This window comes from Rhinopithecus roxellana, chromosome 10 (genome assembly GCF_007565055.1).
Source record: "Rhinopithecus roxellana isolate Shanxi Qingling chromosome 10, ASM756505v1, whole genome shotgun sequence".
Classification (NCBI taxonomy): domain Eukaryota; kingdom Metazoa; phylum Chordata; class Mammalia; order Primates; family Cercopithecidae; genus Rhinopithecus; species Rhinopithecus roxellana.
The window spans coordinates 87,475,527-87,493,665 of record NC_044558.1 but is presented as its reverse complement, the minus strand read 5'-3'; the positions used below and the strand labels follow the sequence as shown (position 1 = coordinate 87,493,665).

The window sequence follows — 18,139 nt, the reverse complement described above, 5'->3', positions numbered from 1 at the left end:
AGACGGGGTTTCACCGTGTTAGCCAGGATGGTCTTGATCTGCTGACCTCGTGATCCGCCCGTCTCGGCCTCCCAAAGTGCTGGGATTACAGGCTTGAGCCACCGCACCCGGCCAATTTTGGTTTATTTTTATAAAATATTACTTACTTTATATTTTACTATAACACTGAGACATCGTAGGAACTCCTCAGTTATGGCCCTTTAGAGGTACTGTGACCTCTAAAAGCATAATTTTATATGGCCTAAAATATAAATTACAAAAACCAAAAATAATCCTATATATGAATACAAGTAGCTGTTACTGAGCACTTGCTATATGCCAGGCACTATGTTAAATACTTTACCTAAGTTATCTTATTGAAGTCTGTAAATATCTATGATATATTCATTGTTATTTTTACTTAGATGAGAAACTGAGGATTAGGGAAGTTAACAAAATGATCTGCATCACACAGCCAGAATCAACATGCTACACAGCTCCAGGAGGGATCATTTGCATCCTAGACTATGTGAATGCCTGATGGCATTATGTTACAGCCACACATGGTGGTCCTGCCAGCTAAGTGCTGGTAAAGCCAAGATTCACATCCAGGGTGTCTAATTCTAAAACTTACTCCATACTGCTAACTCTATGCTATGCACAGAATAGTTTTGTTCCCCCAAAGGAATATATATTTATTTCTAATTCTTGAAAAGTTCAATTATTCAATATTTAAAATACATAAAATTTTGCAGAATATTATAACAGACACCTATCACTTAGATTTACTATAATCTTGTCATATTTGTTTCGGGTCCTTTTTCTTCTTAAAAAAATAAGAAAGTAGATATAGCTCTATTTGCCTTCCTTTCTCCAGAGAGTTTACTGTTCTAGAATTATATCTTTACAACTGTATTCTTATGTTTTATTAGTATATATACCTTTTTTTCTTTTTTTTTTTGAGATGGAGTTTTGCTCTTGTCGCCCAGCCGGAGTGCAATGGTACGGTCTCGGCTCACTGCAACCTCCACCTTCTGGGTTCAAGCAATTCTCCTATCTCAGCTTCCCAAGGAGCTGGGATTACAGGCAAGCACCACCACTGCCCAGTTAATTTTTGTATTTTTAGTAGAGATGGGATTTTACCATGTTGGTCAGGCTGGTCTCAAACTCCCGACCTCTGGTGATCTATCTGCCTTGGCCTCCCAAAGTGCTGGGATTACAAGCGTGAGCCACTGTACCTGGCCAGTATATAAATAGTTCTAACAGTATATAAAAGAACTTATAAAATTTTCATAACTGGCATCATACCGTACCTTTACTTTTGCAATTTTATTTGTTCACTAAATATTCAATGTTATGGTTTTGAGATTTATCCATGATGAAACATGTAGATCCAGTTCATTCTTAACTATGATACAGTATTCCATGATTTATTTATACATTCTCTTTTGGATAAGAATTTAGGCTAGTTCTACCTTTTCTGGCTACTATAAAAACAATTGCACCCTTGTACGCACTTTCCAGTGTGTATGCATATGGAGTTCTTGCTTCCTTAGCAGTTTCTCCAAATTTAGTATTTGAAGACTTGAAACTCTTGCCAATCTCATCAATGTGAAATTGTTTCAAATTGCATTTCTCTAATTACTAATGAGGCTTAGTGTCTTCTGATATTTGTTGTCCATTTAGGTTTCCTCTTCAATGAATTACTTAATCATATTCCTTTTTATTTTTATTTGAGATAGGGTCTTACTCCCATCACCCAGGCTACAGTGCAGTGGTGTGATCATGGCTCACTGCAGCCTTGACTTCCTGGGTTCAGGTGATTCTCCTACCTTAGCGTCACTTAATGATATTCCTTACCCATTTCTCTACTGTTTCTTTTCCTTTTTCTTTTTTTTTCCTATTTTTTTGAGACAGAGTTTTGCTCTTGTCACTCAGGCTGGAGTGCAGTGGCGCGATCTAGGCTCACTGCAACCTCCACCTCCCAGGTTCAAGTGATTCTCCTGCCTCAGCCTCCCTAGCAGCTGGGATTATAGGCATGCACCACTACACACAGCTAATTTTGTATTTTTAGTAGAGACAAGATTTCACCATGTTGGCCACGCTGGTCTCAAACTCGACCTCAGGTGATCTGCCCACCTTGGCCTCCCAAAGTGCTGAAATTACAGGCATGAGCCAGCGCATCTGGCCGGCTTTTTCTTTTTCAGAAAGAAATTGTAGGAGTTCTTTATAAATTTTGGACCAATACTTTGTTGGTTAAATGTATTTCAACTACCTTCTCCTAGTCCATGGCTTATCTTTTAATGTTTGTGCTTTACATGGTTTTATATTTTAAAGTAGGAAAAGTTATCATATTTGTCATTATGTTTTAAAAAACACTGATTAGAAAAGTTCTTCATTATACTTGTAAAGGTATTTTAGAGTAATAATAATAACAAAACTAGGCCCAGAGTGGTGGCTCACGCCTGTAATCCCAGCACTTTGGGAAGCTGAGGTGGGTGAATCACGAGGTCAGGAGATCAAGACCATCCTGGCTAACACAATGAAACCCCATCTCTACTAAAAATACCAAAAATTAGCCAGGCGTGGCGGCATGCACCTGTAGTCCCAGCTACTAGGGATGCTGAGGCAGGAGAATCACTTGAACCTGGAAGGCGAAGGTTGCCATGAGCCAAGATCACGCCGCTGCACTCTAGCCTGGGAGACACAGTGAGACTCTGTCTCAAAAAAAAAAAAAAAAAATAATAATAATAATAACACTATATGCCAGGCCATGTTCTAAGCATATTATAGATACGAATTAATCTTCATAACAACCCCACAAAGTGGGTACTATCATTATTTCTATTTTACAGATGAGGAAACTGAGGCATTGGGGGGCTTCTTCTAAATGTTTTAAAGTTTTACTTTCAGGCATTTAATCAATCTAAAATTTATTTTTGTGTATGACATAGCTAGGAATCCAGTTTTAGTTTTATCATATAATTAACAAATTTCTCAGTATTATTTATCAAATGAGCCATCCTTTCCCCATTGATCTGTAATGGCTTTTCTGACTCATACTAGAGTTTCAAAATCTGACTCATACTAGAGTTTCCCAGTCTGTTTATTGGATACTAGTCTTTTCCCACACCAATACCATATGGATTTAATTATTATGGTATGGGTTTTGGGGCAGTGATTCTTCTGTCCAAATTCTATTTCTTCAAAGTTGTTTTAGCTAATTTTGGTCCTATGACTTCTGGGATTACCTTGTGAAGTTCTTTTTTATTATCTATCTATCTATCTATCTATCTATCTATCTATCTATCTATCTATCTATCTATCTATCTATTTGAGACTGAGTCTCGCTGTGTCGCCCAGGCTGGAGGGCAGTGGCGCGATCTCAGCTCACTGCAAGCTCCGCGTCTTGAATTCACGCCATGCATATTCTCCTGCCTCAGCCTGCCGAGTAGCTGGGACTACAGTCGCCCGCCACCATGCCCGGCTAATTCGTTTTGTATTTTCAGTAGAGACAGGGTTTCACCGTGTTAGCCAGGATGGTCTCCATCTTCTGACTTCGTGATCTGCCCTCCTCAGCCTCCCAAAGTGCTGGGATTACAGGCGTGAACCACCGCATCCGGCCTGCCTTGTGAAGTTTTACATAGTATTGCTGGCAGTTCGTTATAAGCCCTTTTTAAAACATGCAAATATTTCTGCTGAGTGGCCCCCAAAATCAATATGAATAACTTTGATCAATTTCCTTTGGAGTGAAATAAAGAGTAGCACCATATTATAACCTAAAAAAGAAATTAATCACCTCAATATCCATCAATACAAGACGAGTTAAATAAACTATGGTATATCCATGTAATGGAATAATATGATGCTATTAAAATGATGAAAAACATGTCTAAGTTAGTCCTATAAAACAGATCTCCAAGATATTATTAAGTGAAAAACCAAAGTACAGAACCACATATATACGTTACCTTGGGTGTGAAAAGGAATATAGGAAGTGTATGTTCATGTTTGTTTGTATATTGACTAAGAAGATCTGGAAGGACACACAAGTTAATAAAGTGGTTCCCTATGTATGTTGGCAGGGGTGGGGTAGGAACTGTGTAGATAGGGCAGGGGTGGAAGAATACCTTTCACTGTATGTCTTTTTATGTTTTTTGATTTACAAACCTTGTGATTCTGCTACCTAATTGAAAAAAATAAGTAAATATTCAAATTTTCCTCCAGGAATTCTTTGTTTGTTTTTTTTGTAAATTAATACTTCCTTAATGTAAAAAAAAAAAAATCCAGACAAATTGTGCATTTTTATCATATGTTGTTTTTGTTGGAAGGGGTCAATGAAACATTGGCAATGTAATATAAAGTATCCAAAGTTGGCCTAACATTTTAGGAAGAGAGAAAACTGTAGTCTGTGAATCAAACTAGAACTCAGAAATTCTTATAGGATCAATTTGGAAACCTGAATAGAATTACATGAAATTAATATCTTCAAAAATTAGATGAATAATTTTTGTAGGCCAGGCACAGTGGCTCATGCCTGTAATCCCAGCACTTTGGGAGGCTGAGGCAGGTGGATCATCTGAAGTCAGGAGTTCGAGACCAGCCTGGCCAACATGGCAAAACCCCATCTCTACTAAAAATACAAAATTAGCCAGGTGTGGTGGTGCATGTCTGTGATCCCAGCTACTTGGGAGGCTAAGGCAGAAGAACTGCTTGAACCCAGGAGACAGAGCCGATTGTGCCACTGCAATCCAGCCTGGGTGACAGAGCAAGACTCTGTCTCAAAAAAAAAAGAAAAAAAAGAATTTTTAAAAAACAGATTTTAAAAAAAGTTTTAACATTTTTGATTTAAAATTTACAAAAATATGTAGATAAAGGCAGTATTATGCTGTAGCTAGCTCATACTGTCTTTGGAAGGCCCATTGTGCACATCTTTCCCCAGTTTCACATTTAGTGGATAGCATTGGCTATAGTAGAGTATCTACACCCTAGAAATTGGCAAAGCTACAAATCAAGGCCTTTCCCCCTCTCCACAAGAGATTCATTTGTTAAATTTACCAGTATACCACTGGATAGAAGTAAGTTTAAGATATATTAAAGTTCAAAATATACAACCAAAGGAGAGATTCTGTGGCACTTTAGGCAATTTTAGATAACTGCAACAATATTTGGGGAATAACTTCATGGCTGAGGTTTATCTTCTAACACAAGGTTTTCTTCACAATTGTGCTCTACATGGGTCAAATATAATTTTAGAGTCAGATCCCTGATAAGCTTTCTATTACTTTTTCAGATTTCTCTAATACAAGTTGGAGTATAAATTAAGGTAATGGAAACTCCCATAAAGGTAGGACATATATTATCACTCATAGTATGGAGAATGGGTATTTTTCATATATTACTGTGTACTATTTTGTATTTCATTCGTTAACTGCCATATCTGCTTCAACTCCTTCAATTAAATTAATAACATGAGGCTGGGCGTGGTGTCTCAAATCTGTAATTTCAGTGCTTTGGGAGGTAGAGGTAGGCAGATCATTTGAGCTCAGGAGTTTGAGACCAGCCTGGCCAACACAGCAAAACCCTGTCTCTACTAAAAAAAATACAAAAATTAGCCAGGCTTGGTGGCAGGCGCCTATAATCCCTATAATCCTGCACTCAGGAGGCTAAAGCAGGAGAATTGCTTGAACTTGGGAGGTAGAGGTTGCAATGAGCAGAGATTGCGCCACTGCTCTCCAGTCTGGGTAACAGAGCAAGGCTCTGTCTCAAAAAAAAAAAAAAGAAAAAAAAAATTAATAACATGAAAATGTAGCAGAGAGAAAGCAATTTTCTGTGTTATAGAGTATAAAAAATGTAATAAATTCATTGCCTAGCACACATATACCAGTAACTCATTAAGTAATAGCCAGATGAATAACTCCTAATTATAATGATTCTTAAAAATACAACGAAAATTAATCTGCAAAATATAATTTTTAAAAATACAATGAAAACAAATAACTCTTTACTCACCCAATTCAATACAAGTGATGCCAAGTGACCAAATATCAACTTTCCCATCATACTGTCCTTCATCCATAGCTAAGATCACCTCTGGAGCCATCCTACCAAACATAAGGTACAAAACTCAAGTTGTAGATTGAAAATAAAAATTTCTCCAGTAAAGTGATTCAATGAAACAGCTGTTCTTTTGTTTTTTTTTTTTTGGAGACGGAGTCTCGCTCTGTCACCCAGGCTGGAGTGCTGTGGCCGGATCTCAGCTCACTGCAAGCTCCGCCTCCCGGGTTCACGCCATTCTCCTGCCTCAGCCTCCCGGGTAGCTGGGACTACAGGCGCCGCCACGTCGCCCGGCTAGTTTTTTTTTTTGTAGTTTTTAGTAGAGACGGGGTTTCACCGTGTTAGCCAGGATGGCCTCGATCTCCTGACCTCGTGATCCGCCCGTCTCGGCCTCCCAAAGTGCTGGGATTACAGGCTTGAGCCACCGCGCCCGGCCAGAAACAGCTGTTCTTAAGGGTATTCTGAAATTGTATCTGCTAGAGAGATTATTTCCTTACACAAATAATTTTGAAAACCATTATTCAAAGTATAATCTACTTGGTGATTTACATGACACAATACATTATTTTCAGTAAAGACTGGCTCCACCCCTTACTATCAGTTTGATCTCAGGCAAGTTACTTAACCTATCTGTACATCAGTTTCCTCTTCTGTAAAATGGAGATAATTCTCATAGCAACTTTACAGATATTTGTGAAGGATGAATATACATAAAATACTTAAATAATTACTTTGCAAAATCTGATTATATTGCTTTATATAGTTCCATAAAGTATTTTTCATATTGTTTAAAGTAATTAAATAAAGCAGGAATTTTTTTTTTTTTTTTTGGAGATGGAGTCTGGCTCTGTTGCCCAGGCTGGAGTGCAGTGGTGCGATCTCAGCTCACTGCAAGCTCCGACTCCTGGGTTCAGGCCATTCTCCTGCCTCAGCCTCCGAAGTAGCTGGGACTATGAGTAGCTGGGACTACAGGTGCCTGCCACCATGCCTGGCTAATTTTTTGTATTTTTAGTAGAGACAGGGTTTCACCATGTTAACCAGGATGGTCTCAATCTCCTAACCTCGTGATCCACCTGCCTCGCCCTCCCAAAGTGCTGGGATTACAGGCGTGAGCCACTGCGCCTGGCCTCTTTTTTGTTGTTGTTGTTGAGAGTTTCACTTTGTAGCCCAGGCTGGGGTGCAGTGGCGCCATCTTGGCTTACTGCAGCCTCTGCCTCCTAGGTTCAAGTGATTCTCATGCCTCAGCCTCCCGAGTAGCTGGGATTACAGGCATGCGCCACCATGCCTGGCCATATTCTTTTAAAATAATTAAACAACATGAAAAATACTTTATGGAGTCATATAAAGCAATATAATCAGCTGTTCCAAAGATACTAAAACCTACAAAAACCCCAGGTTGTGGTAATGGATTTTACTTTACTTGTTTGTCTATAATGCATCTTCATTAGGGGGGGCAGGGGCCCTATCCGTTTAATATGCTTTGAACAGAACTGTACTCTATTATGATGTGTAAGCAGTTGCTTGGTAAATGTTATTTGGTGATAGAAAAAAAATTGAAAGACTGACTATTTTTAGTAGGCAAGTAATTTTGCAGAGGTCTAAGTCATTCTGTAAGGCATAATGAAATTCCAACGTGTCTAGGAAAGGAAGGAAAAGAATCTGGAAAAGAATAGGGTGAAAAACTCTTGAGCCAGACTGACAAGCTAGGTAACCTATCAGAGAACTCAACAAAGACAAGAACTTGGATTTCTTTCACTGAAAGGTACCATCTCTGCTTGTTGGCTAATGAGGGAAGGTGAAAGAAGCTGCCCTGTCCTTACCTGGAGGCTTTTGCCTCAAGAGAAAAGTTCAAAAGAAACTGCAAATGAAATCGAAAACCTGAACTTGGTCAGCGAATTGATAATCCTGCTCAGTTTACACACAGTGACACCAACCTTAATGACACAATGTAAAGTCACTGTAAATTTTATACTAAGCCAGAGTGTTTCTTTTTATGCCAGTGGGTTTTCTATCCTTCTCAAATGAAATCTCATTTTGAGGCACATTGGTAAGACACTGTCACAAAATCGAGCCAAACCAGTACCATGAGTTCATGTATGCAGATTTTAAAACTATGTCATACAGCCTAATTCTACATACCAGTAAGGTGTGCCCACGAAGGAGTTGGCAGGAGAAGCCATTGAGGCAGATCCAAAATCAGCTAGTTTTACCTGACCTGGCTCTGTTAGAAGAATATTTCCTGCTTTAATATCCCTATAGGAAAAAATAAAAGGGTTAGAAAATTACTTTTCAATTTTGATTATGGAATAGGTCAGAGCATGCAATTAATAAGACAAAAAGTTTATTAAAAAACAAAAAACAAAAAACAAAAAAACACCTTGCTCAGATGGCCAGGAGATTTAGTAATTACTGTATGTCGTAAGGGGCCCAGATTCCTGGTTGTACTTGCAGGTAGGTCACAGTAATTACTTAACGGTAGAGCTTTCTTCAGAGGGAGGGAATACAATGAGAAAAAAGGCAGACGTGGGGAACAAGGAAACCTATTCAGCTGCTATACTTACAAAGGCATATTCTTAAAGGCTAAATCCAGTTATCAATAGTATTCCCTGTGCTGAGAAAATCGGTGCCAATTGTAACTGCTTTTTCTGCTTTTCCAAATTATGGGACATTTTTGGAGCCTAAACAAACCTGCAGTGATTCCGTATTGACCACCTACCAATAAACCTCAACTACACACGTACCTTTTCTTTCTTGCCTGTGACCCTTTCTCTCTGCCTTTAATTGTAACTGCAATTCTAAGGCATTTGAGGTACATGTTATATAGAAGGTGATATTTTAAAAATTACTCTGTATAGTAAAAAGAAGACCCTGACAGATCAAAACAAACAAGGATTAGGGGTTAGGAAATTGCATGTCTATTGTAATTACCACAAAGAATTGCACGTGCTTACTACTAAAGCTAATACAGGTATTATATAGTAAAAAGTTTTAAAAATATAATTGAAAAAATTCATTTTTCAGTATGGTAATTGAGAATGAGAAGGTGTGGATGGATTCCTTATTCTTTTAAAAAAAGGCATGAGGTGTAGCGAGCACTAGAAACCATGAATTGGAAGTTGATGGTCAGTGAAAAGATAAAACAGAGAAGATGAGGAAAATTTATGTCAAGCTGAAAATGATAAGGTTCAAATGCTTCAAAATAACTTTTGTAAAAACTTCCCTTGAAAATTCAGTTTCCTTCCTCATGGTGACATTAGGCATTGGCAGACAGAACTAAAAAAAAATGCATTATTTATTTTTCTTCACAACAGAAACATGTATTTACTTATCTTTAATTAGGAGATCGAATTGCCTTTTAAATCAAAACAATAAAAATCTGAGACATAGTATTTACTTTCAATTTTAAAAAACATTCTTTATAAGTATTTTGACTCTTCAACAAATTTTTTTTTTTTTTTTTTTTTTTTTTTTTTTTTTTTTTTTTTTTTTTGAGGCGGAGTCTCGCTCTGTCGCCCGGACTGGAGTGCAGTGGCCAGATCTCTGCTCACTGCAAGCTCCGCCTCCCGGGTTTACGCCATTCTCCTGCCTCAGACTCCCGAGTAGCTGGGACTACAGGCGCCCGCCACCTCGCCCGGCTAGTTTTTGTATTTTTTTTAGTAGAGACGGGGTTTCACCGTGTTAGCCAGGATGGTCTTGATCTCCTGACCTCATGATCCGCCCGTCTCGGCCTCCCAAAGTGCTGGGATTACAGGCTTGAGCCACCGCGCCCGGCCAACAAATTATTTTACATACTAAAGAAGATAAAGTATAATAGAGACTAAAACATGAAGTTAATGTGTAGATTAAGGTAATGGCACAAAAAACTGAACTGTAGCTTTAAATAAGAGCAGGCAGGGTGCTGACGAGTTGATGGGTGCAGCACACCAACATGGCACAAGTATACATAAGTAACAAACCTGCACGTTATGCACGTGTACCCTAGAACTTAAAGTATATAAAAAAAAAAAAAAAAGAAAAAAGAGCAGGCAAACTAATCACAAGCAAGTTGGCAGTAGTATTAACACCTTGGTACCAAAGACATATATTTACAAAAAGTTGTCAGATCCATAGACAATATGATAATTTTATTTCATCAGTATTTATTAACATGATTAGGTTCACTCTTTGTCCTTAATTCCCAGCAGGATTTCAGTCTGCCTATCTTTAGGAAGTTCTGCTTTTGTGGTACCAGTAAAGTGGTCATGGCTACACTGGGGTGATTAAAACAGAAGCAAAAGAGGAACCATAACCCAATAGTTTCACTTCTTCCTAGTAAATGCCAGTTGTTTTCTTTCATTTGTGAGGCATCTCAGATTCTTTATACCTACCTATTATTTCACTGCTCCTCCCCTCATTCACTAATGTAACTGTACTAAAAGTTCATTACTGAGAGGAGGAAAGATTGGTAACATCTTTCTCTAGAAGTTAATGGAGGGAGGCAGGTTGCAGGGAGGAGAATGGTGTTGTGGTAGAGAAAATACAAGGCAGAGAAAAGCCCTAGAATAGGAGTTAAGAAACTTGAGTTTCAATTCTTAACATATTACTTAAATTCTGTGAAACTCTGGGCAAGTTCAGTCTTTCTGAGCCCTGGTCTCTTCATCTGCCAAAATACAGTAAGGATAATATCTTCCTAAGTATCCATATGAACTATACAGAAATATGAAATATTTTAAAGTTACAAAATAGCATATATTTATGTAAGATTAGCTTGTTATTTGTAGTAGGAAGGAACAATAACTCTGCTAGGAGATAAATATACGCAGGGAAGGTTAATTTTCTTTTCTTTTCTTCATGACACAGTATCTGAAGATCGCTGGGCCCCTTTTCAAATTTCTCTGCAACACTCAGCCTGGAGAACAGTTACCTACTGAACAAAGATGATATAATTGTGGATACATAGGAGAGAATAAGAGACAGAAGCTGAATTCTGGCAACTTTATCCTTTATATCCAGAAGCAGCAATCTATTTGCTTCCCATAAATGCTTAGGCAACTTAAATTGGAGCATGCACTAATTTTCAAGGTTCCTGGAATAGACAGTCCTGTAACTGAAATGAAACATAACTGGTCTCTAATCTTACCTGTGAATCAATGCATGAGAATGTAGGTAGGCTAGTCCATGCAAGGCTCCATGAGTAATGGCAGCGATCTCCACTTCCTGAAGTGGTTTTTTATGAACTGAAGAAGGGGGAAAAAAAAAAAAGTCAGTAGATGATCAGTTTCATTCCTCATTTTATTATTTTATACAGCTATACCAGACTGAGTTACATACTTTCTCACATGACAATTTGGGAACACATTCACCTAAATATATAGGATACAGATTTTCTACAGAAGAGAATAAGTGATCAGACAACAGGAAACCCAAGTGCATCAACACAAATGACCCTTCAAAACAAAAATAAAACAAAGCCTGATATTCCTTAAATGATGTATTGTTAATTTACTTATCAGTTGCAAGCCAAGTCACACTGATTCCAATTAACCAGGCCCAAATTAACCAGTTCCTTCCAACATTTTAAATGTCTGGAGTGTTCTAAGTTACATTATTCTCCCCTGCCTCAAAGCCATCTTTAATTACCCCTTCAAACTACAGGTTTTCATTATTTGTGAAAGCAGCTAATAAGCAATTTCTATTCAGAGATCAACAGTGATTTAATTTTTTTTCTTTTTTTTTTTGAGACAGGGGTCTCACTCTGTTACCCAGGCTGGAGTGCAGGGTTCCAATCAAAGCTCACTGCAGCCTTGAACTTCTGGGCTCAAGTGATCCTCCTGGCTCAGACTCCTAAGTAGCTGGTATTACAGGTGTTAGCCTCTGTGCCTGGCTCAAGATATTTTTTTTTTAAGTAAATTTTTAACACAGCCTCTGGTTATAGCAGCATCTGCAGGGAGGAACTGGGTCAGTAAAGATTTCTGAAAGGGAGTAATATCAATATAATGTGAGACTGTCTCTCTTTCATATATATCCATGAATATGATGTTTTTGGCTACACATACCGTATCACATTAGCCAAACATTTTGGTAGGACCTGCCCTGGATGGGCCATGAACTAAAACAGCAGGAAGACTGCTAACATCACTCAGACACTTTCAGTGGCATTGAAGAGATGAAGTGTGCACAGCTTATCCACACAACCCTAAAGCCCAAGCCATCGTTCAATTAGTCTGCCCAAACTACACTTTAGTATGGTGGTAGGTAATATTCTGATAAAAGTAAAACAGAAAGGAGAGTTTAATTCCTTCTTTCTTACCTTCTAATAAATCAGAGGCTGAGCCTAAGCAATATTCCATCACCAACTATAAGAGATTAAAATAATATTCAGAATAATGAAAGTTAATTAAAAAACCGCTGAAACCAACTAACCAACCAACCAAGGAACTAAGAATACTAGGTGAATAAATATTCTGATCTACCTCCACTTGGACTGAATTTTCATCATCTGACACTAATTGATTTTTATAATTTTCATCATCCCACTTTTTATTATTTCTTGCTTGAAATTGGCCTAAAGATTATTGGGGGACTAGATATAGAAATATTTACTATAAATGGTGAAGCCAAGATTGCCAATTTATTTATTAACTCTTTCACTACTGTATTTCAAAAAGGATTCAGGTGACTATGTTGTACTAAAAATTTGTAACTCAGAAAGTGGCAAACAAATACGTGAGCCAGTAAAATCTATATTGGGGTTATACCAGTTACATAAAACAAACCAGTAAGTAGTAAATTCCTTTTTCTCACACTTTAAAAAGTTTTAAACAAGAAACAGATATAATTTTTAACTTAATCTGAAGATGTAGCCTGCTATGTATCATTACATTACCTTGAATCCCTGAGATATATGTGTTATTTAAATTTAGATCTTAAAATATTTCCAGAATAATATTATAATACTATTGATAGGCTGGGTGCAGCAGCTTACACCTGTAATCCCAGCACTTTGGGAGGCTGAGGCAGGCGGATCACCTGAGGTCGAGAGTTCAAGACCAGCCTAGTCAACATGGTGAAATCCCATCTCTACTAAAAATACTAAAAATTAGCTTGGTGTGGTGGCTTGCACCTGTAGTCCCAGCTACTTGGGAGGCTAAGGCCAGAGAGTCGCTGGAACTCAAGAGGTGGAGGTTATCGATAGTTACTGGGTTTGCAATCTGTGGAGGTTTTCTAAAAGTAAAAATGAGAAACCTCTTTCTTTACTCTTTTTTTTTTTGAGACGGAGTTCACTCTTGTTGCCCAGGTTGGAGTGCAATGGCACAATCTCGGCTCACCGCAACCTCCGCCTCCTGGGTTCAAGTACTTCTCCTGCCTCAGCCTCCTGAGTAGCTGGGACTACAGGCATGCACCACCACGCCTGGCTAATTTTGTATTTTTAGTAGAGACAGGGTTTCTCCATGTTAGCCAGGTTGGTCTCAAACTCCTGACCTCAGGTGATCTGCCCGCCTTGGCCTCCCAAAGTGTTGGGATTACAGACATGAGCCACTGCGCCTGGCCTCTTTCTTTACTCTTATCCTAGATTTTTAGGTGTCCAAGACTACTGATTTGTAGTCAAGGTCAAAACTATCATGGCTCAGCAACCAATCTCCACACACACATGCAAGCATTCACACTCCTACAAATTATTACTTTATTATTTAAAAGAATAGTACATGCTTATTATGCAATATAAATTTCCTATAATAAACTAGACAAAACCAATATCAACATATTGGTTCCTTTCATTAAAAAAATTAATGTGAAAATATATTTATATTATGTACCTTGCATTACTGAGATAATTTAGAATATGAGAAGTCTAGAAGTTTAAAATTTAGAAACGATTATACTTTTGCAGTTATATATTATAAATATCAATATCAATACATAATATGAACATATTAATATTATAAATATAAGTGTACTATCTCTATATTATATGGAATGCAATTAAATTAGATATAACATACTTATAATACTATAATAGTTACATATTACATAAAATTATGTCTTATATGTTATAGTTTTACAGTTATATATTTATGTAGTATGTACCTTGCATTTCTGGAATAATTTAGAACAATGAAAGGTTTAGAAGTTTAAAATTTAGAAACCATATATAGTTTTCGGCTTGACATTAAACAGATTCAGAAACATTAAACTTATTTCTTATTATGAAATGGAAGATTCCACATGAGTAAATGTTATAATGAACACTAGCCTTTATGTGCCCTACTTTTTCTTTAATCAATTTTGATGGAAGCATTTCTAAATTTTATCACATAATTTTCTAATTTTTAAAAGTAACGGAATATGCATATGTAACCTCCTTAAACCGAGTATATGAAATGTGAATATAGAACTTTAAAACTGAATAGAATGAATATGTTTCTAGCTGCATTAAATTTTTTAAATTACATGTTTAAAAACTCAGCATTTTTGTCACAAATATTTTTTCCCCTATTATTCTATAACACAAAGGCACCTGAGCTGGTTGTTTGCTCCTGACACTAAACAGCTCTGGCTGCTCTGCCTTTAAATTATTAGGTCTGCTTTCTAGCTCCCCTGACTTTTTCCGTATGGTCAAATTATTCTTGTGCCTGCTTGTATGCATGTATCTAACAGCTCAGTTCCTCAGAGCTGTTTCTGATTGGTCTATCAGATCAGTTGTAGACAGAAACCAGGTAGCCAAGCTTATTAGCAGTCTATATAATCTAAGAATAAATGGGTGGCTGGGTGCAGTGGCTCAGACCTGTAATCCCAGCAGTTTGGGAGGTCAAGGTGGGTGGATCACTTGAGGTCGGGAGTTCGAGACCAGCCTGACCAACATGGAGAAACCCCGTCTCTACTAAAAATACAAAATTAGCCAGGCATGGTACTCGGGTGGCTGAGAAAGGAGAATCACTGGAACCCAGGAGGTGGAGGTTGTGGTCAGCTGAGATCGCGCCATTGCACTCCAGCCCGGGCAACAAAAGCAAAAACTCTGTCTCAAAAAAAGAAAAAAAAAAAAAAGAGAGAAAACAAGCTTCAAGTAACAGTGTGGAGGATTTTCTGAAGACTTGAAATACATGAGATTTTAGCACTTGGATTTTGTAACATTTATTCTGCCTGCTTGAAATCCCTTTCTTAACTCCTTCAAGACAGCTGAGATTGCCAGAGAACTGATTTCTAGATAACGAGATACTTCTTTGATTAATTTCTTATTTTCGGAATGGAAGCAATAGCTCTACATAAGAGTTGCTTGAACAGAAATGTGTATGTTTGTATACTGTTTGATAGTCTATTTAGGAACAAAAATTCCATTCCATAATTAGAGATCACATACAGGAAAGGAGTTGGTACATGGTAAACAATAAATGTTAGTTAAATTGGAGTTTAAGTAGGAATGTACAATTTGATAAAGTAGAAAACATAACATTTTCATGTCCTAAATGTGCCTAATGTGCCAACCTAAAGCCAGAAATACAATCGTATAAAAATATACTAAGGGCCGAGCACAATGGCTCATGCCTGTAATCCCAGCATTTTGGGAGGCTGAGGCAGGTGGATCACCTGGGGTTAGGAGTTCAAGACAAGCCTGTCCAACATGGTGACACCCTGTCTCTACTAAAAATACAAAAAATTAGCTGGGTGTGGTAGCGTGTGCCTGTAGTGCCAACTACTTGGGAGGCTGAGGTTCAAGAATCACTTGAACTCGGGAGGCAGAGGTTGTAGTCAGCTGAGATAGCACCACTGTACTCCAGCCTGGGCAACAAGAGTGAAACTTTGTCTCAAAAAAGAAAAAAGAAAGAAAAAGAAAAAAAAATATATGTGTGTGTGTGTGTGTGCGTGCGCATGCATATATATACACATACACACACACATATATATATCACACTAAGATGACAGAGTGGAACAAAAGTCTTATTTTAATCATATGGTGGCCCCTGTTTGGTAAAAATCACATAGCAATTAAAACATCAAGGACAATTCCAAATATGGGGGAACTGGAGTGGAGGATGAGAAATGACAAAGATAAAAATTCTAGGATGAGAATATAAGGCTGGGCCTTTTGCTTTTACAAACATATAATTATAAAATGATGTCAACTTTTCACCATCTCTTTTTGAGTGTTTATAGAATGGAATTTCCATAGGCTAGATATCATTTAATCTTATGGAATGTATACCATATGACACACTAAGGTATTAACAAACATTAAATACTGATAACAAAAGTTAAATGGAACAGAAATTAATAGTTCTATTATCAAATAGATAATAGAAAAAAAGAAAAACAATGTAACAGTAAAAGAAAGATAACAGAGGTCTTTCGACTTACCCAAGCAGTGTGCTCTTTCAAGTAACAGCCTTTGTACTCAATAGTATTAGGATGCTTCAATTGTCGTAAAAATTTAACTTCCTTAAGAATATCTTGCCATTTCTATTGAAGTCAGAAAGGAAACATTTTAATTTAATTTTTGATAGGAAAATAGTATTTCCTATCAAGCATACATATATATTATTTATATTATTATAAATGGACATAAAGTAAACGTTTAATAAATGAAGAAGCTATTTAAACATGCTATTTCTTTCTCTCTCTCTCTCTCTCTTTCTTTTTTTTTTTTTTTTTTTTTTTGAGGCGGAGTCTCGCTCTGTCGCCCGGGCTGGAGTGCAGTGGCCGGATCTCAGCTCACTGCAAGCTCCGCCTCCCGGGCTCACGCCATTCTCCTGCCTCAGCCTCCCGAGTAGCTGGAACTACAGGCGCCCGCCACCTCGCCCGGCTAGTTTTTGTATTTTTAGTAGAGACGGGGTTTCACCGTGTTAGCCAGGATGGTCTCGATCTCCTGACCTCGTGATCCGCCCGTCTCGGCCTCCCAAAGTGCTGGGATTACAGGCTTGAGCCACCGCGCCCGGCCTTTTTTTTTTTTTTTTTAATTGAGACAGTGTCTTGCTCTGTTGCCCAGGCTGGAGTGCAGTGGCGTGATCTCGGCTCACTGCAACCTCTGCTGCCTGGTTCAAGGTTCAAGTGATTCTCGTGCCTCCCAAGTAGCTGGGACTACAGGCGTGCACCACCAGACCGAAGTAATTTTTTTGTATTTTTAGTAGAGACGAGGTTTCTCTGTGTTGGCCAGGTTGGTCTCGAACTACTGACCTCAGGTGATCTGCCTGCCTCAGCCTCCCAAAGTGCTGGGATCACAAACTTGAGACACTGTGCCTGGCCTAAACATGCTATTTCTTTAGTTTGAATACATGTAAACACAAGCCTATCACCAAAAACATTACAAAAAGCCATTACACATACCTATGTTCTGGTCCGCAAAACAGTTTTTTTTTCTCTTTTCAGGCACCCAGGCTAGAGTACAGTGTTGCAATCATGGCTCACTGAAGCCTTCATGTCCCAGGCTCAAGTAATCCTCCCACTTCAGCCTCCCGAATGGCTGGACTATAGTCACACACCACCACACCCAGCTAGTTTTTTTGATGTTTTGTAGAGGTGGGGTCTCACCACATTGCTCAGGCTTGTCTTGAGCTCCTGGGCTCAAGCAATCCTCCAGCCTTGGCTTCCCAAAGTGCTGGGATTACAGGCCTGAGCCACCTCAACCAGCCTGCAAAATAGTTAATTGAGCTAGAACATTAGCCTTTTTAAAAATAATTATGAATGTTCACACATTTGTATGAAAAACTCCAGAATCTTTTATTATATGCTCCACAAGAAGGAAAAAAAAATTGCTTCAAAAAAGGTTTAAAGAATTTTGTTAATTTCATACTAACTTGCTTATTTCAGTTTAGGTATACAACTGTCTCTATCTTACCTCATGGGTCTGCTTCCCACTATAGGACATCTTCTTAATTGCCACCACCTCATTGGTGTGAGCATTTGTAGCCTGTGTTAAGAGGGTAGAAGAAAAAGAAAAAGAATTAGTGATGTTTCAGCCAATTTAACTTAAATATTTGACTAGAGACTATTTATTTATATATTTATTTATTGACAGTCTCACTCTGTCCCTCAGGCTGGAGTGCAGCTCACTGCAACCTACACCTCTTGGGTTCAAGCGATTCTCCTGTTTCAGCCTCCCAAGTAGCTGGGATTACAGGCACGCACCACC

General features: G+C 38.1%; 1 protein-coding gene across 7 annotated transcripts in view; it reads right to left on the bottom strand.

The window, feature by feature from the left end:
• The window catches only part of TAOK3 (TAO kinase 3), a 235,342-nt gene that overhangs the window by 83,442 nt on the left and 133,761 nt on the right, over window positions 1–18,139 (bottom strand). For all 7 annotated transcript variants that reach the window (XM_010368266.1, XM_030939977.1, XM_030939973.1 and 4 more), the window contains 6 exons: window positions 17,846–17,917; window positions 16,369–16,470; window positions 12,326–12,371; window positions 11,156–11,252; window positions 8,176–8,289; window positions 5,992–6,083 (listed from right to left, as the gene is read on the bottom strand). In XM_010368266.1, the coding sequence (XP_010366568.1) occupies window positions 5,992–6,083; window positions 8,176–8,289; window positions 11,156–11,252; window positions 12,326–12,371; window positions 16,369–16,470; window positions 17,846–17,917 (523 nt within the window). The remainder of the gene's footprint in view (window positions 1–5,991; window positions 6,084–8,175; window positions 8,290–11,155; window positions 11,253–12,325; window positions 12,372–16,368; window positions 16,471–17,845; window positions 17,918–18,139) is intronic.